At 35.3% G+C, this 24,128-nt stretch overlaps 1 protein-coding gene across 1 annotated transcript in view; it reads left to right on the top strand.

Moving 5' to 3' along the window:
- LOC101417236 (olfactory receptor 7A17-like) overlaps positions 1-21,074 on the top strand; it is a 69,720-nt gene extending 48,646 nt beyond the window's left edge. The window contains exons 4-6 of the mRNA XM_058290412.2: positions 1,825-1,894; positions 15,903-16,027; positions 20,652-21,074. Of these exons, the coding sequence (XP_058146395.2) occupies positions 1,825-1,894; positions 15,903-16,027; positions 20,652-21,074 (618 nt within the window). The remainder of the gene's footprint in view (positions 1-1,824; positions 1,895-15,902; positions 16,028-20,651) is intronic.
- The last annotated feature ends 3,054 nt before the right edge of the window (positions 21,075-24,128 follow it).

Genomic DNA, 24,128 nt, shown 5'->3' with positions numbered 1-24,128 from the left:
GACTTATTTACTCATCAAAAACCTCCCAAAAAATACAAGTGTAGGATAAGAGAATTTCTGTAATGAAATCTGAAATATTCAAAGAAGAAATAATTACAGTACTCCAAATCTTCCAACTTATAGTCAGGTTATCTCTTCCAAACTCCTTCTATGATACTAAAACTATTTTGATATGAAAGCTACATAAAGACATAAGGAAAGAAAACTAAGGACCAGTTCCTTACATAATATAGATCTAAAATCACTGAACACAAACTGTCTTATCAAATATGAGTGAATATTAAAAGAATATTAAAAGAAGTATTCCTGACCTAGTGAGATTTATCTCAATATGCACTTATGTTCATCACAAGAAAATCAATGTAATGCACAACATTAACACAACTAAGAGAAAAAATCACTTGTAAATTTCAATTCATGCAGTAAATATGAATGACAAATTACAACTTTCATGATAAAAACACTCAGAAAAATAAGAATAGAGAGTAACTTCCTCAACATGATAAACAGCAATGATGTAAAAACACAAGTAATCTTTTCTTCAATGCTAAAATAATGAAAGGAAGACCACTTTCTCTATTGCTATTCAGAAGTGAACTGGAAGTTAGGAAATTAGTCCAGAAAACTAAATAAAATGCATCCAAATTAGAAAGGAATAAGTAAAACAGTTTTCAGCGAAGTCATTTTCCTTTATAGAGAACATGACAAAGCATCCCCAAGAAAATTCTACAGCTCATAAATTAATACAGCAAAAAGCATTACATGAGATATTATTTTTTGAGGTATGGAGGGCCAGGGATTGAACCCAGGACTTCAGACATGGGGAGCCAGTGCTCAACTGCTGAGCCATATCAGCTTTCCTGTGTTGTTTTTTAAATGTCTTTCGCTTGATTGTTTTCAGGAGGCACTGGGAACTGAACCTAGGATCTCCCATATGGAAGGCAGGTGCTCAATCTTTTGAGCCACGTCCATTCTAAGGTATGAAATTAATATGCAAAAATTTGTTGTGTTTTATAAACCTTCAAAGAATGTTAACTGTGTATTTAAAAAATTCATATACCATAGCATCTAAAAGAACAAAACACCTAGGAATCATTTTAACTAAATAGGTGATGGACTTGCACAATGAAAACTAGGAAATACTTTTGCAAGAAATTAGAGAAGATATAAGGAAATGGTAAAATATCCTTTGTCCATGGATAGGAAAAATTCCTATTATTAAGATGCCAGTACTACCCAGAAATCCATAGCTTCATCATTATTCCTTTCAACTTTCCAGGAGACTTTTTAAGCAGAAAGGACAATCTTCATTCAGATAGGATTATATTTCACCAGGACTGATTATATGGTGATCTATTTATTTCTTTTATTGGCTTGTTTAGACTGGGAGATATTGGAGAGCAAGAACAAATCTTCACCTTTCTTCACCCCGGGAACATAGTTGAGTGTTTACCTGACAGTATTCTGAATAAATATTTCTTGAGTGAGTTGAACAGAAATTGCTAAATATGGGGGAGAAAACAAAAGCAATGAAAAAAGAGGAATTCCTGCTTAGAGAGGAGTTTCATGAATGAGATCCAATGCCAGAAGAGACAGATCAGATACAGAAGATATATTAGTGTATCCAGAATCTCTCTCCTCAGCCAGCAACAAAGAAATCATTCAGGGGAACCTTGCAATACAGAGCTCACACCTAAAGTGAGGTGACCTCCTCCTGGGAGGAAGGAGTGCACTGGGATAGGAGATGAATGTGGAGCTCCAATGATGTCTCCCAAAGATCAAAGCTGCCACAAGATTGTATTGTGATTTCTTTCTTTTCTACAGAAAACTAAATATCTCATGAAGATGAAAGACTACTTCATTAATGATGCTCATGGGAATGAAACCCATACAGGTACAGAAACCCTAGAAGCTTTCTCTAAACTACCTTAAGTCTTTTTACTTATCTCTGGTGATGAGGATACGCAATTTTATTTTCTAGACATTTTGTGAGTAGTTCTGTTTCCCTGCTATTTTGGGAACAGCACTTCCAACTTCAACCCTCATTCAAGGAAGAATCTGCATAAGTGAACTCAGACCCTTCTTTGATAATTTCTTGATGAGACACAGAATCTTCACAGGTACTTGAGGAAATGCATTTTGGCTTAAGGGAAATCTTATTTGTGGTAACTCTTGAAACATATACATAATGAAAGCAACATCACTCAGTCCTGCCTATTTAAAAGGCCTGAGTACAAGCAGATAGTGTATACCCTAAAATATTTTCCTTCTCTAATCTGTCTCTTCTGGCCTTAGCTGTCACTCATTGGTCTTCCCTCTCTTAACAAGATTTTCACTTATTTCACTGCTTCTTCTTCCTCTACAACTGTTAGTGGTATCTGTTTTTTCACTTTCATCTTTATATATATATATATGATGAAAGTGAATAAACATTTATATATATATATTTTTAAGTTTGTACCTTCTCTTATATATAGGAGAAGGTACAAACTTAAAACATATTCATGGAGAAGATTGCCCTCACAATACGTTCTGACAAAATCTTACTTTGTTGTAGAATACTTGCTAAAGATTGTGTTAATAATTGGAGACTATGTGGTGGGGCTGAATGGAACCTCATACTTTTTGAATGTAATATTTTTACAAAATGAATAAAATTAAAAAAAATAATTGGAGAGTATGGAAAAATATACCAAATGTAAGATTAAGGTATACCAATAATTAGTGGTTATTATGTGATGATTTTATCTCATACACTATTAACTAGACTTTCTCCAATGATTTATTCATCATACACTTTATAGTAAGGACTAAATATTATTCTGGTAATAAAGAAATGATTAACGCTTTAGTTCTTATAGTAAAGAAATTATGTCTTAATGCAACAGAAAACATAGAAACGAATATTTGCCATATTGTGGGGTTGCTCTGAAATCCTCCTAAAGATGATCCAAAAGTTTGGAGTCGTCCTGGGGAGGGAATAAAACTCTCCATAAGGGAGCTGGTCATTTTATTGAGCATGAAGGAGGAATTGCAGTAATTCCAGGAGGATGAAGGATAAAAGCCCTCCAAGAAGAGAGGACAGGGATAGAATGGTGGAATCAAATAAGCATAGGGAGTGGTGAGGTTTCAGAAACAGTTAATAATAACCGATGAACAATGAGGATGTGACAAATGGAACATAAACCTGGACAAGTTGATAGCACCAGCTATCAGAGAGCCTTGCATTTGTCTATAAGATATGTATCATTGAATTCATTGGAGAGATTGTGCAGTGTGTATAGAAGGTGACATTCATGAAGAGTCTTGCCCTGGGGAATGAATCTGTGTGTTGAGGTGTCATAATATTTAAAATATTCACTATTTATTCTACGCAAAATGTCTGACATTTTATAATCATTATTTTATTTAATTCTTTTCAGTATTCTATGATACTGGTTTCACTATTCTGATTTAATGGATGAAGAATATGAGACTTAGAGCAGTGTGATAATCTTGTCCAAGACATGCAATAACATCTGGAATGAAGCTCAGAGTTTGTTGTTTCCTAAGCTTTTCCATTTCACTAAGAACATTTCTTCTTGACAAACTTAATATTTTTGTCTTTATTTATTTTTTTAATGTTACATTAAAAAATACCCCCCTCACTCCACTCCTCCCCCCATAACAACAATCTCCTCCATCATCATGAGACATTCACTGTTTTGGTGAATACATCTTTGAGTACCACTGCACCTCATGGTCAGTGGTCCACCCCATAGCCAACACTCTCCCACAGTCCACCCAGTGGGCCATGGGAGGACATACAATGTGCTTTAAACTGTTTTAGATTTACAGAAAAATTTCAAGGATAGTAGAAGGAGTTTTCATAACCATGCACTTATTTCACCCTGCTCTTGAGATCTCCCTTCCAGAAGACCAGATTACACTTATTTATCATAAACTCTTAGTCCCTTTGTGTTGGAGACAGTTTCTCAGACCCTACTTGGTTTAATGAGCTGAGGAGTTTTCAGGAGTCCTGGTCAGACATTTTGTAAAATGTACTTCAGTTGGGATTTCTCTGATGTTTTCTCATGCTAGACTGCGATTATATGTGTTTGGAGGAAGACAGTAGAGATAAATTGTCATTTTCATCATTTCATATCCAGGGTGCATTTTATCAACATGACTTGTCACTGTTGATGTTGACCATTATAAAATCCCTCATTTCTCTGTCATTCCATATATCACCTTTGGAAAGAAGTCACTAGGTGAAGCCCAGACAAAAGAAGTGGGATTTATGCCCTATCTTCTTGAAAAAAAAAATGTCATAAAATATTGGAATACTTCTGTATGGAATATTAGTTCTCACTTATTTAGTCAATAATCTATGTATATAAGGATGGGTTCATCACATTATTTGATCATTTGTTTTGAGATGTAGTACTATTTTATTTCATTCAATTTGTTCCAATTGTTTCCATTGGAGCACTTTCTGCTGTTCCCTGTGTCTTTCTGATATGACCCATCATTGAGGGATTTCTTTAGCACCTACTTCTTTTTTGACATTACGAGATGATACATGGTCTTCTTGTATATTCTTTTCCTCAGTCCTAGAATCAATCATTTCTCCAAGGAGACTTGTATTGAAGAATGGTGATAAAATCCAAGGTCTGGGCAACAGATCATCTCCTTGCTTCTGGGGCATTGAGGCCTTCTCTGTTGAAAGACTAAGGAAATGTAAGTATGTCCACTAACATATATATACACATATTAATAAATGTTTCTTCACGTATTCCTCTGTATCTACTTTAACTTACACACAAATTCATCTTGATGTGTCTACCTCTAAACATTATCACATAGAACAGTCTAGACTCCTTGCCTTCTTTATCTGTAACCTCCCACTCCACAGTTGGAAACATTCTCCCAACTGCCATCCATCTACTTCATTGCCTCATACAGATACAAAAGCAATAGTATTGTTAACCCATACCCTGGAGAGATACATTATCAACTAGAATACAGAGTTAATGAACAGTTAATGACTCATTTTACAGACTCCATTTACATTCAATATTATTTCTTTCAGCTCCTATCCCCCATCCCTTTCAGAGTAGGAATGTCGTACATTGTTAATACAGTTAGATGGTTCTTGAGTAGTTTGCATTCCATTCTGGGATTCCCTTAACCTTGTAAATGAATTTTTTCTATGCATACATCAAATTTCACTCTAAATTATCAGGTTCAATGGGTTTTATGATTGCATAATGCCATGTTATGCAATTACAATATTACGTAATATAGTTTCACTGATCTAAAAATTCCCCTGTGCTTCACCTGTTCAACCCACTGCCCCTCTCCCTAAAACCTGTCTGTTATTTTGCCTTATCCAGAAGGTCATGTAGTTGATATCATACATATGTAGTGTTTTTAGATTAATTTCCTTCAATTACCAGCAGGTTTTGAGATTCATCATTTTGTGGCTAGATGGAACATTTCCTTTAATCACTTAGCTCTATTGCCTTGTGCGGATTAGCACGCCGTTTATTCGTCTATTGAGGAACTTCTTGGTTGTTTACAGATTTTGGAGGTTAAATATCTGCCAAAAATATTCACCAATGGGTTTTGTGTGGAATTTTCATATAAGCCACATATTTCCTAAGAGTATAGTTGCTGGACTATATGGTAAGACTATTTTGGTTTTAAAAGAAAATGCTAAACTGCCTTCTATATGTACCATTTTTATTCTAACAATGAATGAAAGCTGTATTTCTCCATATCATCACCAGCACCTATGACTGTTATTGTTAGTGTTTAGGTTTTTATTTATTCTAATAAGTGTGTGGGTATATATCTTTGCAGTTTTAATTTTGCAGTTACATAATGGCAAATGATATTGAGCATCTTCTGATTATAATTATATGCCAATGGTCTGTCTTGTTGATTAGGATTCTGTGCAGATCTTTTGCCCATTTTTAAATTGGATTGGATTTTTTTTATTGTTGGCTGTTAAGCCTTTATATTTTTTAATACAAATAATTTATTGAATATGGGTTTTCAAATATTTTCCTAAAGCCTGTTGATTTTCTTTTCATTCTCTTATCAAGTCTTTCATATTACATCCATCACATATTTTCATGAAACCCAAATTATACATTTTCTTCTTGAATCATGCCTTGGGTACTGTATCTAAATACTCATCCCTAAACCACTGTTTCCTAGATTTTTTTGAATGTTTTACTCTAGAAGTTTTATGCTTTGCATTTTATTTGTAAGTGTATGATTCATATTGAGTTCATATTTGCATAACAGGGAAACGGACGTGGCCCAGTGGTTAGGGTGTCCGTCTACCACATGGGAGGTCCGCAGTTCACACCCCAGGCCTTCCTGACTTGTGTGGAGCTGGCCCATGCGCAGTGCTGATGCGCACAAGGAGTGCCTTGCCAAGCAGGGGTGTCCCCTCCGTAGGGGAGCCCCATGCGCAAGGAGTGCACTCGGTAAGGAGAGCCGCCCAGCGCCAAAGAAATTGCAGCCTTCCCAGGAATGGCACCGCCCACACTTCCCTGCAGTTGAGGACAACAGGAGCAGACAAAGAAACAAGATGCAGCAGGAAGACACAGAGAACAAACAACCAGAGGGGGGGGTGGAATTAAATAAATAAATAAATCTTTAAAAAATATATTTGCATAACATTTGGTAATATTAATTGCATTCAAATGTTATGCTACCATTACCAACATCCATTGCTTCAACTTTTTCCCACAGGGTACAAAGTGACTGGTCAAAATATTTGTTGGATAAAATAAATTCCATTTTGTTTGGCATGTGTGAATCCCTTTGCTCCAGAACCATTTCTTGAAAAGACCACACTGTCTCAAATGACTTTACTTCTTTGTATTTGATTACTTGACCAAATTTGTGTGGGTCTATTTCTTGGTTCTCTAACCTTAGTTTATGCCTCTATTTCAACAAACAACTCTGTCTTAGTATTGTGCTTTTATAGTAGTCTTGAAATCATTTTGTACAGTCCTACAAATTTCTTCTTCTTCAGTATTTTTTAGGCTATCTAGGTAATAGAAGGTGCTATGGATCCTATGACTTTATCTTCTTCAGCATATTTTGCCTTTCCATATAAAAATGAGAATTAGTTTGTCTATATCCTCAAAATAACTGCTGTCATTTAGAAATGGTTTGAGTTGAATATATAGATTATGTTGGGAAGATAAGGCATCTTAACAATACTGAGACTTTGGTATCGTTAAAAAAGAATAACACTAATTAATTAATTAATTATTTTAAACAATTAATTGTAGTAACCATTATACAACACAATATTGCTCATTATATTTATTTTCAAGTGTGCATTTTGCTAATATTAAGTACATTCAGGATATTGTGCTATCATCACCAATATCCATTACCCCTACTTTTTCACCACAAGTTACAAAAGTAGAGGCTGAAGTATTTGTTGAATAAAATAAATTCTATGAGAATTTGAGTAGGAAATATTGGCATGACAATGTATTAACAATTATGGACAAGGATGGCAAGTAGGTGAAAGTATCAAGGAGAAGCAGAAACATTTGTTTTCTGTGACATTTTCAGATAAAGAGCCATATCATCTATTTAAGAAATTTAATGTGTAGGGAAACGGAGTTGGCCCAGTGGTTAGGGCGTCCGTCTACCACATGGGAGGTCCGCGGTTCAAACCCCGGCCCTCCTTGACCCGTGTGGAGCTGGCCCATGCACAGTGCTGATGCACGCAAGGAGTGCCACACCATGCAGGGGTGTCCCCCGCGTAGGGGAACCCCATGCCCAAGGAGTGCACCCTTAAGGAGAGCTGCCCGGCGCCAAAGAAAGTGCAGCCTGCCCAGGAATGGCACCGCCCACACTTCCCATGCCGCTGACGACAACAGAAGCGGACAAAGAAACAAGACGCAGCAAATAGACACAGAGAACAGACAACGGGGGGGGGGGGTGTCATTAAATAAATAAATAAATCTTTAAAAAAAAAAGAAATTTAATGTGTTTGCTAACAACAGAATTTAGGATAATATGTTGGATACTGCTTGTGGCTAAATTCTCATTATTTTGATCTCATTCCTAGCACTTTCATCAGCTACCTGGACAGAGAAATTCAAACATGTTTTATTATTTGTCCCCCTGGGTCTCTCAGAAAATACAGAATTGTAGCCACTTCTCTTAGGGCTGTTCCTGTCCATGTGCCTGCTCACCTTCATTGGGAATCTGCTCATTATCTTGGCCATCATCTCAGATTCCCACCTCCACATCACCCTGTATGTTTTCCTCTCTATTCTGTCTTTTCCAGATATCTGTTTCACACACACCACAGTCCCAAAGATTCTAATGAACATCCAGACACAGGGAAAAACATGAACTTATGAAAACTGCCTCAGTCAGATAATTTTATCATGGTTTTTTATTAAAGATTTTATTTATTTATCTCCCTCCACCCCCCCCCCCCCGGCCCCGACCCAGTTGTCTGTTCTCTGTGTCCATTTGCTGCATGTTCTTCTTTTTGTCCTCTTCTGTTGTCAGCGGCATGGGAATCTGTTTCTTTGTGTTGTGTCATCTTGATGCGTCAACTCTCCGTGTGTGTGGTGCCACTCCTGGGCAGGCTGCACTTTCTTTCATGCTGGGCAGCTCTCCTAACAGGGTACACTGCTTGTGCGTGGGGCTGCGCTACGTGGGGGGCACCCGTGCATGGCATGGCACTCCTTGCATGCATCTGCACTGTGTGTGGGCCAGCTCCACACGGGTCAAGGAGGCCCGGGGTTTGAACCACGGAACTCCCATATTGTAGACGGACACTCTGTCCACTGGGCCAAGTCCACTTCCACATGCTTTTTTGATGATTAGATAATACCTCTTCCTCTGATGGCCTATGGACACATCCGGTCATCTTTCACTCCCTTTACTACATGTTCATCATGAATCTCCGGGTCTGTGGCCTTCTGCTGCTGGCCTCCTGGTTATTAAGTGTTTTGGTCTCCCTTCCACATGACTTAATGGTTTTGTGATTGACTTTTTGTACAGAGTTGGAAATGCCTGAATTATTTGGTGAACTTAATCAGGTAGTCCAGATTGCTTGCTTTGAATTATTCACCAGTAAACTGGCAATGTATTTAATATCTGGATTCCTGGGTGTTATTCCCTTTATTGAAATCCTTTTCTCTAAGATTTATCCTCCATTGTGAGAATTTCAACATTTTAGAGCAAGTATAAAGCATTTTCTACTTGTGGGTCTCACCCCTCAGTAGAGACTTTGTTTTATGGTACAGGTCTTGGAGTGTACCTTATTTCTGCTGTTACCCAAAATTCAAGGGCAAATGCGATAGCTTCAGTGATGTATGTGGTGGTCACTCCCATACTGTACCCCTTAACCTACATTCTCAGAAAAAAGAACTTAAAGAAGGTCTTAAAAAAGCTAAGAAACATTCTCTGTATAAAAGGATTCTTTGTCTCAAGTTTAGAAAAATGTTCATGATTAACAGAGGGCAAAAACTGGGAGATCTAAATCAACATACTTTTCATGTGTATAAAAAGACAATCTGCTATTTGACAAAATTTCAGAATGGTATTTCTTTAACTTTCATATATCAAGTGCACCTGTTTCTTCTGTATTATTTTACATCATATCATTTCACTTATTGTAGAGCCTGGAATCAGTATAGAAGGCAGAAACTGCTGCCTGTGTTTTTGAGCAGTAAAATATTTCATACAGGTAATTTTGTAAAGATAAAATTTTAGCAGATGCTCCAATGAGCTCCTTTATCCTGCACATTCCAAATCATATGTTAAGTGAGGTTGTTATTGACATCACAATTCTTGATTCTTTAAACAGTGATGGACTTAAAATTTCTATTATTCTTCCAGTGACATAAGGTTCCGCTTTAAGATTATTTTCCTAGATAAGGTCATTTATGGAAATCCCTTGGCACTTCCTAAATAATAGTCCTCATTTACAGATTATGAAAAATGTGTGTTTTCCACATTGCCAACTAGGACTTTTTCAACTATTAAACCCAGATGGTAGGACACAATTTCAGCTTTTTATGTAGACCTACTTTGTTCTGTATGCGGAAGACTAAGGTGAATGCTTCATTCATTACCTGATCCAAGAAACACCCATACAACTGAGAAATCAGAATGCCATTTTAGGATTTAGGATTGCTCTGAGCTAATGGCCATTTGTGGGAAAAAATTGTTTCATTTTTTTTTTCCTTCACATTCTTTGTGGATGCTATGAATTCATTCTTATTTTGTATTTTAGTAACCCATGTGTTAAGACAGTGTTTGAGGAATACACATCAGAACTGTAATTTCAGGGTATGACATTTATCCATGAAGTGTTATAAAATTTCTTTGTTTTGATTGCACCATAATCGGAAAATTAAAAATCTTCAACATTGTCATGTTGTTCTAGAAATTTCTCCCTTGCAAGTAAAAGCCCCGCATTCTTCTGCATTCCTTGAATTATTATTCCTAGCAAAATCATTTATCACAAAAACCAGTCAATTTCCTCAAAATCTTTCCTAGGCAGTCTTTAGAGGTTACTGCAAACAATATATTGTGAATCATTTTTTTCAAGTTATACATACACTAGTGAGGTACCTTTATCAACTGGAAATGATGACATTGATGTCCTCAGTTCCAACAATTTGGGAATCCCATCAATTCCTAGATTTCTATCCTGCAGGATTGTGCTTTTATAATGAATACCTTACCTGCATGGCTTATATTCTTTAAGTAAAAATCACTTCCCATAAAAATACTCTGTTAATTTTGAGAAAAAAAGAAAACAAAACAGCAAGCAGGCCCACTCATCTTATTGAAGAAACTAGATTTATGTCTTTCAAGTAAGGGAAGTACAGAAAAAACAAGCCAGCTAAGATGTTGATACTTCTGTTGTCATCAATAACATTCTATATTCTAGAAGACTCCACTGAACTTATTGGCCCAATAAATGTGCCCACATTCTTCAACCATATATAGGAAACCCTTGCCATAACCATTGGTTAAAAAGGCTCTACAACAGTTAGTCCACATCCTCTGGCGGACGGCAATATAAGCCTTCTAGAAAGGCATAGGGTGGATTATGAAGAGCCAGCCCACCCTACAATTTCACATTATATCTTGTAGACCTGACTGTAGATGTCAAACTTATTTATACTTTCAGTGTAATTAAGGAGAGAGCATGAATTTATTTTTTTTAAATGCCCGTACAACCTTCTTTGTTTCCTTTATAATATAACTAGCAGGTGCATTGGTTCTTTTTTTTTGTTTTTGTTTTCTGTTTGTTGTTTCAGGAGGCACCAGGATCAAACCCAGGACCTCCCATGTGGGAGGTCAATGCTGGATTACAAGTATTGGATAAGAAGGTCCTGGATTTTATCTTCTAGTGTCTTTCCTATATACACACATTTCCATTTCCCCTCACTTCCACTTCACCCTTCTCAGAAGAATTGGTAGCCCTCATATAGCCCAGAGATACATCATCCCAACTGTGGTTACATATATGTTCCATTTTCTGGGGTTTCCAGAATGAATACACATTTTTTTTAAATTTCTCTAATCAAGGAAGAAACAGCAAGTGGAACAAAATAATCACTAAAATTTACCAAAGAAGTACTGTTTTGCTATAGGTAGGACATATCACATGAGGGAATGGTTTATAGGCAGAAACTGCAGGCACACAGAGAAAGCATCAGATGTAGGGAAAGCCCACAAATGTAAATGTGATTTATATTCTAATTTCTCTTTCAGAGTTGGTGGGCCTTTAGTTTCCAGTTCCACTGAATGGATAATTAAATTTTAATTATAGCACTTTTCATCCTAAGGCTTCTATTTCATTCATTATTGAAATATGCTTATGCCATTTTATATATTTACAAGATTCTTTTTAATTTTCTAAAACTCATTAAAAAGTGTTGTTTCATATTTTTTTAACAGCTGTGATCCACTGTATGCTTTTCCTCTGACTCTTAGTGATGGTAACTGGTTTTCTTATTTTTTACATTGATTTTTAAATTGTGTTCTGTTTCGTTTGTGGTAGACATATTTGCGTGAATATATGCAGGCATCAATGGAAAAGAGAAGACTTACACTTGATTTTATCTTACAATTAACATGTGAAAACAATTTAATGTTAAGTTGTGCACTTGGATTGTTTAAGGCCACATAAGTGCTATGGTTTCAGGCTGCACACTGGCTTCTCATTCAGTGGGCTTTCCTATGTGTAGCACCAAGATTATGTCAAGTGTGTCTCTTGATACCCATATTTGATTCATGTGTTTATACATTGTTAATCTTTACAGGGCAACTGTGTTTCCAAGGATCCTGATTTTATACAGGAATCTCTTACCAGAGATTTCACTTAGGTTGAGTTTGGACTTCTTTTGCAGATGAAACCTATTCACTAATAGAAAATTTCAATTTCTTCAGTTGATGACAATCTCAGAAATCTGCAGCTGGCATTTGAATCGCATGATCCCATCAAGCATCATTTTATTATTTAATTTGTGACTAAATTAAGCCAGATTAGGGATAGATTCAGGGAAATTTTTAGGTGCGAAACCCTTATATTTTAAAAATTACAAATCAATAGTCTAACGGTGGTGTTTTGGGAAATAGGAAAAGAAGGACAAACTGAACCTAAAATTAGTAGAATGACGATCTCAGTGAAGAGAAATGAAATAAATTATAGAAAAAATTGAGAGTACCAATGCAATTGGTTTTTGGAAAAGATCAATAAAATTGTAAAAGTTTATTTTGATTGAAAAATTAAAATCAGTGGATTCAAATTACAAAAATAAAAGGATGTTGGAGATGCTTAATCCCTGATATTAAAGGGATTATAAAAGAATATTATGAGCAATTGTCTGCTAACAATCTAGACAATCTAGAGAATATATCAACCTTTAGAAACATGAAATTTACCTAAGATGACTAAAAAGAAATAGATCTCAATGAACCAATAAACCTGTAATAAGCAAAGAAATTTAATTTGTTACAAAACCCCCCAAAAATAGAAATCTAAGGTCATATAGCTTCCATAATGAAGCCTATGAAATATTCAAAGAAGAGTTAATTAAAGCAATTTTTAAAATTTCTGCCAAAGTGAAGCCAGAGTATCTCACCCAAACTCATTCTATGAGGCTAGAGTTGTTGTGATATTAAAGCTAACATAAAGATATATCAAGGAAAGAAAATCAAAGAGCAATTTCCCTTAAAAAATATAGATGCAAAAACCCTCAACAAACACTAGCATCTCAAATCCAACAAAATATTAAAAGAAGTACCCACCTTGAACAAGGGTAATTATCTCAGGAGGCAAGTGTGTTGCACATAAGAACAGAGTATTAATAATACAACACCTTACCACAATGCATGAGAAAATCCCATGAAAATCTCAATTGATGCAGATAATTTTTTTTTGCTTCCAGATGAATTTATTCTGTCTATTACAGAACCATAGAGAATGAGTTTGTATAGCATCCACTGAATATACAACTAACGCTTAATAACAGCAGAAATATATTTTGATAAGACAAGGTACATAAACCAGCCATCATCAAAGAGCCATATCCATCAATGTAAGAATATTTAGTAAATGCTAATACAATAACATGATGCAGATAATTTGAGTGAAAAATTCCACCAACTTTTCATGATAAAAACGCTCTGAAAAATAAGAATTGTAACTTCTTTAACATGAAACAAATTTAACAGAATCCAACAAATACTGTTGCTATAAGTCAACATGTGTGGATTTTTGCATGGACATAAGTTTTCATATCATGCACATGTACACCTGAGGGCACAATAGTTTTATGTTAAGAATATGTTTAGTTAAAAATAAACAACTGCTAAACTATCCTCTGTGTTTATCATTTTGAGTTCCCACTAGCCAATAAATGAGAGTCAGATTTCTCCATATTCTCACAATTTGTAGTGACAGTTTTTAAGTTTGTATCTAATCTAATAAACATGTGATGATATATCATTCATGTTTTAATTTGCAATTCCCTAATCACAAAAGATGTTGAGCTTCTTTTTGTATGCTTATTTGCAAAGTGTAGTTTGGGATTCTGTTCAGATCTTTGCCCATTTTGAAATTAAGCATTTGCTTTCTTAGTTTGGGATTTTAAGAGTAATTTTTATATTTGGATACAAATCATTTACTAGATGTGTTTTGTAAATAATTTTTCTGAATCTCTTGATTTTCTTTTCAATCCCTTATAAATGTCTTTCACAGAGTAGAAGTTTTACATTTGAATAAAGACTAAATTAAACATTTTGTTCTCTCATGGATCATGTTTTGAGGGCTATATCTAAAAATTCATTACCATACCAAGAGTCTCCAGATTTTCTTTGTGATTTTTCTAGAAGATTTTCAGTGCCTTTTACTTTTAGGTGGTATGATTTATTTTGATTTAATTTTTGTTTAATATATACAATCTGTGCCTAATTGCTTTTTTTTTTGGCATGAGCACATCCTATTGTACCAGCACCATTTGTTGTGAAGACCATACTTTTTGCATTGAGTTTCATGTGTCATCTGTGAAACATCAGTTAAACACATTCATGCTGACATACTGGTCCATTTCATCAATAAGATACTGTTTAATTTTTGTGCTTTCATATTAAGTGTTGAATCAGATATTATGGTTCCTACAACTTTGTTCTTCTTCTATGACTTTCTTTTCCATAGACACCTTAGATTTAATTTGACAATGTCCAGAAAATGACTTCCTGACATTTAGTATGCAGTTGAGTTGAACGTATGGATTATAAAAGAAAGAAATGTCATCTTAACAAATTCATGTCATGCAATGCATGAAGTTATTATACACTTATTTATTTATTTATTCATTTTTTTAACTTTTATTTAGTAGCCTCTATGACTCAAAATCTCCTGTTTCCATCATTTTCAAGTGGACAATTTGGTGATATCAAATACTGTGATACATCACCTATAAATTCTATCTCAATTTTTTTTTCTTTTTATCACATAGCATAAAATGTCTGGTCATAAGTTTTGTTGATTAAAATAAAGTCTGAGATAATTTGTAGTGGGAAATATTTTCTTGGAAAATTGTGTTCCATTATGTAATAAGAGGTCTTATTTGTAGTAGGACATATTAACTTGGCAAATTGTGTTCCATTATGTAATAAGGTATCTAGTCAGCAACATCTTCAGGTAGAAGCAGGAACATTTGTTTTTCCTGACATGTTCAGATATAGGTCACTAGATCTAAACCAAATCAGTAAAATAATTAAGTTATTGTGTTCACAATACAAACTATAGCATTTAATAGAATCTCCTTATCTTTGCTTATGGATAAACTTGCATTGATCTGTTAATTTTTCAGCAATGTCTTCATCTATATGGAAACAGACAATCAAATATATATTTCAGAATTTATCCTCCTGGGCCTCTCAGAAGATCGAGAACTGCAGTCCCAGTTCTTTGGGATGTTCCTGTCCATGAACCTGGTCATCTTCATGGGGAACTTGCTCATCTTCTTGATCGTGCTCTCAGATTCCCACCTCCAAATGCCTTGTACCTGTTTTTCAAACCATCTTTTAAAGTCATCACTTTCATCTCTACCACTGTCCTAAACAATCTGCTAAACATCCAGACAGAATGAAAAATCATGACTTTTGAAAATTGCCTCAACCAGATGTTTTTCTTTTACATTATTTTCGGACAACAAATAATTCTCTTTTGATGGTGATGACCTATGTCTGTCTCATGTCCATCTCTCGCCCCATGCATTACTTGGTTTTCATGAATCTCTGGATCTGTGACCTCCAGCTGATGGCATCCATGTTATTTCATGTTTTATTCTAATTTGTAAAATGCTTAATGGTTTTGAGGTTGTCTTTTTGTACAGAGTTTGAAACGCACCGTTTTCTCTTTGAACTTAATCAGGTGGTGCAACGTGCTGGTTCTTACACCTTCCTCAGTGACCTAGTGATGCCTGCTGCAACTGTGCCGGTGGCTGTTATTCCACTTATGGTATTCTTTTCTCTAACTCTAAGATTGCCTCATCCATTTTGAGAATTTCATCATCTGGGGGCAAGTATAAAGCATTTTCTACTTGTGGGTGTCACCCCTCAGTATTTTATTGTTTCTTAGTACAGGTGTGGGAGTATATCTTAGTTCCTCTGCCATGCAAAACTCTAGGGCAAATGACATAGCCTCGGTGAGGTCACTTCAAGGCTGAATCTCTCTATTTGGAGTCTTAGAAACAAGGTCCTGAAGTAGGCCTTAAATATACTCTTCTTTTGAGAAGTGTATTTTTCTTCCATGATTATTTATTTATTGAGTCGCATTATTCACAATTGGCAAAAGATGGAAACAACATATTTCATTCAAACAGTGAATGGATAAGAAAAATGTGGTCTATACATTTTGGAATATTATGCTGCAGAAAGAATAAATGATATTGGGACACATGATAATACGGATGAATCTTGAAGACATTATGCTAAGTGAAGGAAGGCAGGCACAAAAGGACAAATATTATATGATGTCATTTATATGAACTAAATAAGAAGAATAAACACATGGATTCAAAACCTAGAATACAAGGTATTAGGAGATAACAGAAGGGTTGAGAATGTGTACTGATTCTTAATGTATGTAGATGTTTTGTTTAATTTGACTGTAAAATATGAAAATGGATAAATTTGACAGTTACACATTATAGTGAGTAATGGTTGGATTATAAGTGGGAATGTGTTTGGAAAGGGTTGTCTAGGGATATAAATTTCAATTTAAAGAAAGCTAAAGAATAATCTAGGAACTGAATAAAACAGTGAACACAGAGGTAGATGAGGATGGTGGTTGATAGTACAAATTCAAGTTTGTCCTGTGAGTAAGAGCATGGACACATCACTATTGCAGTGCAGTGGGAATGTGGAGGAGCAAGGGGAAAATACAATTGAAATGAACTATGTCCTGTGGTTAACAGCAATATTGCAATACTCAGGCATCTATGCCAAAGACATGCTGTGTTGCTAATGGAAGAGTATGTATGAAGTGTGCCAAATGTATTCTAAAGTCTATGGTTGGTGTTAATAGTCTGATGATCTTATCCTATAATCTGTAACAAATGTTCCACCATGGTATGGTGTGTTGGTCAAGGGGTCTTGTCTGGGAATACGTAATATGTGAATTATTTTTTGTAAGGTCACAACTTCTGTAATAAAAATATATTTAAAAAATAATACAGGACATTCTGATGTACCTCATGATCCCCCCCTTTTCTGCTCTCCCATATTAATAACAATCTACATGTGGATGGTATGGTGTGTTGGGGGAAAACCACACCAAATATAAGGAACACACTATCATTAGTACTTAAATTGAGACGATATTCTTTCATATCTTGTGATAAATGTTTCATAATTATACGAGGTGTAGGTGGTGGGTTGATGTACGTAAACTCTGTGTGATGTTTTGCAGGTTTGTTTTGTAAGTTCCACAACTTTACATGTACACTTATTGTTTATGTATGTTCATGTATGAATGATATACTTTAATAAAATTTAAAAAATGGTGCTTTTATAATTGATTATTTGTTGGAAGGAAAATCAAATTAGATTCCTATCTTAACTTCAGTTGCCGTACACTGAAATTTGAGGTAAGAATTAAAAGACTTTCATGCTAATGTGCTGGAGGTGCAGTTAATGTTGGGGTTTAAGATATATTTAGGGGATTTGAATCTCTGGACTGACAATGTGATAGCCAGGTCCTGAGCCTCAACAGACTCCAGCACCTACAATCTGATTTATTGGACTTACCACACTCAGCTAAGATGGAGTTGAAGAAGGACAATCACCACACCATGGAGCCTAGAGTGATTACAACTGAAAATGGGAGGATTGCATCCAGCATCCATGTGGAATCTGAGCCTCCTCTTGACATAGAGGTGCAATGGACACAACCAATCCAATGTCCACATAGAAGAGGTGGCATTGGATTGGGAAAAGTGGACATGGTGGACGATGGGTATGGGGAAAGGCAGGAAGAGATGAGAGGTGGAGGCGTCTTTGGGACATGGAGCTGCCCTGGATGGTGCCTCAGAGGTAATCACCGGACATTGTAAATCCTCACAGGGCCCACTGGATGGAATGGAGGAGAGTATGGGCCATGATGTGGACCATTGTCTATGAGGTGCAGAGGTGCCCAAAGATGTACTTACCAAATCCAATGGATGTGTCATGATGATGGGAACGAATGTTGTTGGGGGGGGGAGAGGTGGGGTGGGGGGGTGGGGTTGAATGGGACCTCACATATATATATTTTTTTAATGTAATATTATTACAAAGTCAATAAAAAAAAGAATTAAAATAGCTAAGACTTATAGAGGAAAGTGTAGCTTAAATCTCTGAGCATAAATGGAGATGAAAGTAAAAGAAAGGGATACATTTGATCACATAAATGATGGAGATAAGCCCATGAAGACCTGAATGTAAAAACATTATAAAGAAAATACTCCATAAATGGAAAGACAAGGAAAATATTCAGAATATATTCTATATTCATAATGTAACAATGTACATTTGAAAAATGTAAGAAATATGCCTAATATAAAGTATGGAGTATAATTAGCTCAATTTTAATATTCTTTGATCAATTGTAACAAAGGTTCCACAGTAAATTAAAGTGTCAACCACAGGGTGGTACACGGAAATGCTTTATTTTTTAAATGATATTTCTGTAAGTCTATATCTTTGCGAACTGAAAAATTAAAAGGTTGTAAAGAATAAAATGTGCTGAAAAGTTAAAGAATCAAAGGTTGTGAACCAATGATTCAGAACAAATCTATAAATAACTTAACCTAAAAATATGCTCAGCTTCATTAACAATCAATGGAAGTGAAATTAAAATATCCTGGAAATCTAATTCCTCAATAATTACTTTGACAAATATATTACAAATGCTCAGAGGTGGTGAAGATATGTCAAAATAAGAAAACTGCTAATTTCCAATAGAAAGTGACTTGTCCAATATGAGCCTTACTCTTTTGTATGGTTTTTGGGTTGCATCCACCAGAGACCAAGCTGTCCTTTTTGGGGAGCTTCTGTCCAGAAGTAGAAGTTTAAATTAAGACAACTCCTTGACTCTTTGAGGTTTAACTATTACTACTATCATGTTCTATGTTCTACTAGTGTAAGGCAAGATGATGCCTAAGGGAGTGTCCTCACATTAGACAGGCTTGGCTTGAATTCTTCCACTGCCTCTTCATTATCTTGGTGACATTTGTGCTAGATACCTGATTTCTGAATGTCCTTAATTCCTCAACTGTAACAAAGGAGAAATGATACTAACCACATCAAAGTTACAAAAAATTAAATGAGAAATAAGTATAAAAAGCTTATACAATGTTAACAATAGGCTATGTTCTCATTTTTCACCAATGATTTTGAAGTAATTTTCCAGGTGATAGGCTTTCGCTATTTCAATAAATTCGTATTTTTCAGGTCCAGACACCACTGTGTACTTATCCTGCAGTCCATCCATCCTTCCATTCAACAAATACTATCTCAACATGTATGCCATACCAAGATAATTAGTAGACATTGCAGCTACAAAGATTGATGATATATAGACTTCAAAAAGGAAATATATAATGGGATGAGTAGTAAAATTCAGCGAATTAGATATGACTGAAGCAAAATGACCCAGATGAAGAAGGGGGAATCTTGGAATTGATTTCATTCTTATAACTTCAGAATGCATCTTTGTAAATGAGTTTTCAAAAAGGCATACATCTTATCAATTCAGAGGATAAATATAAAACGCATACTCAGAAATTTATGTAAATACATTGGAATGAATTTAAAAGGAAAATTCTTTTGGAAACCATATAAATGATAAGGGTTTAATATCCAGATTAGACACAAAACTCTTAGAACTCAAAAAAGACAAATGATACCATTTTAAAATGGGTGGAGGACTCGAATAAATATTTCTCCAAAGAAGGTAGACAAATGGCCAAGAGGCACATGAAAAGATCTCAACATCAGTAGTCATTAAGGATGAAATACTGATACATGCTAGAAAGTAGATGAACCCTGGGCACACTATGTTAAGTGAAGGAAGCCAGGCACAAAAGACCAGATATTATATTATTCTTTTAATATAAAGTATTCCAAATGAACAAATCCATGGAGTCAAAAGGCAGACTGGTAGTTATCAGGTCTGTGGAGGAGGGAATGGGGATTGAATGCTTAATAGGTCTAGGGTTTCCTTTTAGGATGATAAATAATATTTTCGAACTATATAAACGATGTAGTTGAACAACATTGTGAACGTCCTAAAAATCATTGAATTGTTCATTTAAAAATGGGTTCTTTTATGTTATGTGTATTTTACCACAATAACATTGCTTGGAAATAAAAGGGAATGAAGATCTGATACATTTTCCTGTATGGGTAAACCTCGAAGACATCATACTGGCTCAAATAATGCAGACACAAAAGAGAAATGTTGTATGATTCCGTTGATGTGAAATGCTTAGAGGAAGCAAATTCATAGAGAAAAAAAATAGTATAGTAGAGTATACTAAGAAACTGAGGCAAGGGGAATGGAAAATTATTGCTGGAAAGTTTTATACTTGCTCCCAACTCAGGTGGTTGCAGACACCGCAGCTGCTCAAGAGGTACTGAGGGAGGAGGCGGCCACATGCCTCTGTGCAGAGATGTCTGAGCCAGGGGAGCGCCACGACAGCAAGGCAGGTCCTCGAAGGAAGCAGGGCGGCCTGGGCTTCGGCCTCCTTCTGGGTTCCAGGGAATCTCACCAGTGGAGAGTGTGGAAGCAGCAGCAAGAAAAGCAGAGGCTGGTCCTGTCCCTTAGCCTGAACCCAGGACAGCAGGCAAACCTGTTGGATGGAGGAGAGTCAGTACCCAAGAATGGAATTCTCTTCACCATGCTTTGGAGACTGTTCAGTCACTGCAAGCACAAAGCTCACATCGTTGGTTTGGACGGTGCAGGGAAAACTACCCTCATTATCAGTTTTCTAGGAATGACGTTGTGCATACATCCCCTACAATAGGAAGTGGAAGAGAGTGTCGTTAATAATACATGTTTCCTAACGTGGCATATTGGTCGCCAACAATCTCTTCAATTTTCCTGGAATTTGTACTGTGCTAACAGTTTGTAATAGGTTTGTGTACAGCATAGAGAAAGGATTTCTGTATCTAGAGAAGAACTGCATAACATGTTAGAACATGAAGGCAAAGGAAAGGCTGGTTTGCTGACATTTGTTAATAAATAAGATGTTAAAGCATGTATGACTGTAGCAAAAATCTCCCAGGTTTTGAAACTTAATTCTATTAAACGTCACTAATGTTATATCCAGGCATGCTCTGCTCTGACCAGCGAGGCATTGTGTTAAGGACTTGAATGGATGATGTCATGATGAGATGAAGGCTACTGACCTCTTCTCACAGACATTGTGTAAACAAAAGTGTGGACTTTACAAAAAACCTGCAAAAATGAGTGGTTTAGATAGGTTTATAATGAACTAATATAAAGTTTTCAGTAAGAGGAAAAAGTAAGACCATTTATTTGAAAAGAGATGAAATCTCAACTTCTGATTTGCGTTTTCTTAGTTCCTTTCAAATTAAGGTCTTAAGTCTGTGACTGACATTTTTCTCCTACTGAACCCTCACAAGACATTGTTGATTTAGCCTGTGGTAGTATGATGAGGGGGCGACACTGTTCACATGAAGAGACTTATCAGCAGGGTAAATCTATCATTCCCTAGTTGAATGTTCTGGTTTTGTTCTACGTTAAAATACAAATCAGCACAGATATTTCGTTTCCAATTTTTTAAAGTTTAAATATTATGAAAAATATTTCACCTAAGATTGTGCATGTATTGAATATATATATCAAATTCAAATTAATGGCTTTGATTTATATTCTATAGGTAAGTGAATAGTAACACAAGAATTAGTAATATTCATAGCTGTAACCATATGAGATGAGTGTACTGGTGATAACTGTCATTTTATACTTTTCCCCTTAGGCTCACTGTATCATAATAACCAACTCCCAAATAATTAAGCTGCTTTAAAAAAAAGACAAAAAGAGTAGGGAAGGAAAGAAAGAAGGAAGGAGGGTGGAATGTTAGGAAGAATTGATGGAAAAGGAAAAAATCATTACATTGTGTTAATATTTTTTGTTGATCAAATCACAGGGAAACTTGTACTATAACCTATAATATGTGTCAAATTTTTGGTTTAAGTATTACTAATGGGTAGAATTACACAGCAACTATCAGATCATTGCTCGTATAGGACCATATGCCATCTATATTACTGAATAAATTGTTAATCCAACAATCATTAAACCATTAAAAGTGATTAAAATGATCAAGTTTTTTTTTCAACATTAATTGAAAACTATTGCATGAAACATGTCATTTCAGGGAAGTAACAGAATTATGTGTGGGCATTTAAAATAAATATGAGATGAAAAGTAAAACATATTTTCCAAGCAATAAAAATAGTTTATTATTTTAGGAAATGTGGTGGTATCTTCAACCATATAACTATACTGTTTGGCAATTAGAAGATTCAAAAGCTTTTTGAATACATTTTAGAATTTGGTGTGAAAATTGATTGATGAGAACTTTCTTTCACTCAGTAGTACCTAGGCCCATCATACCTTTAACTGTGTTTGATTTTTTGGTGTCTGAAAGTTGAAGGTATTTCTGTCAAAACTGCAAACAAACTTTTCATAAATGTGTTAAAACATATTCCGCATACAATTATTTGAATATATTTTTGGCCTGAAAATCTGAAGCCTAATTCCAACTGACATGTTTTAGATAATTCAAGAAAAAGAAAACCTACTTTTAATACCAGAACTTTGGATTTCCTAAAGATTTTAGTGAGAAATGATAGAACATACATTAACAGTGGGAAAATTTTGGAAGTTCTTTTCAATGAAATATAATATAACTCCAAAAAAACTTTCAGATATTGTGTTTGAGGTGATGTAAACTCTAGGTAATTTATCTTGTTGACAGTGCAATACTGTAATTGCATTTTTACCAGTAAACTATAAAATGTAAATTTTTGAGTTGTATCTATGTTTTCTATAATAAAAAATTAAATATATATATCAGTTTTCTTTTCGGTCTTTACTGAAATAAACTGTACTTTATCTATTAATTAAATTATTTGAGCATACTTAAACTATATGGGAGAAACTAATTGAGACATTCAATATAAGGTATGTGGTATCTAAAAATCTCTCAATACAGTTCTCATAATCAGCAATTACTTTACAGATGAAGGACTACTTTACAGTTCTTAACTTGTGTTACAAACATAATATTCTTAATTGATTTTGAATAGCATTATCAATTAGAGGGTTTTAGCAACCATGATTTTATGTCAAATGAACACAGATCTTTACTTTCTTGAAGAGAATAGCAATTTTCTGATAGTAACTCTTAGGACGAACTGTGTACACACCACATGTCAGTGCTTTGGAAAGTCAAGAGCCCTAGGGCATGAGTCCCTCAGTGTTAATTTTGATCATTTTAAATTCAATGGTTGAGGAAAATTTCTACCAGTTTAGAAGTGTAGAAGAGAGGAGAGTTCTTGGAAGAGAATAAAACCTGGATTCCCCTGATTCCCCTGATCTGGTGTTTGGAGAACAGAGAATCAATAAGAAAAACATTCTCTCTGTCCAGTTCAGTGTCCCACAGGGAAATGATTATTCAAGTTTGGATCAACAAGAAGAACAGATGCCTAATGAACAAATATAGAGGAGCTGTAAATATCTCCTCTGCTGTATTCAGTTATCTTATGTACAGTCAGGCTGGATGGCATATGGATATTTCTTTTGCAGTCCCAATTCTGGTTTGGGGACTAATGCCTGACTCTCTTCTGCTGTCTTTATAGGGATACAGCCTCAGTCTCCTTAAACAACCACGCATGTGGACTTCTGCAGTAAGACCTTACCGATTCCATCCAGGTGAGTCAGAAAGCCCAGTAGGTCATGCAACAAAGAGCCAGGGTGGATGGACGTTGAGAGCTTTGACTTGCTTTCATCTGGGACCTACTCCAGATCTACTCCAGCCTGACCTAGA

The sequence above is a fragment of the Dasypus novemcinctus genome, chromosome 30 (assembly GCF_030445035.2).
Source record: "Dasypus novemcinctus isolate mDasNov1 chromosome 30, mDasNov1.1.hap2, whole genome shotgun sequence".
Taxonomy (NCBI): domain Eukaryota; kingdom Metazoa; phylum Chordata; class Mammalia; order Cingulata; family Dasypodidae; genus Dasypus; species Dasypus novemcinctus.
This window is presented reverse-complemented; position numbering and strand designations above follow the sequence as displayed.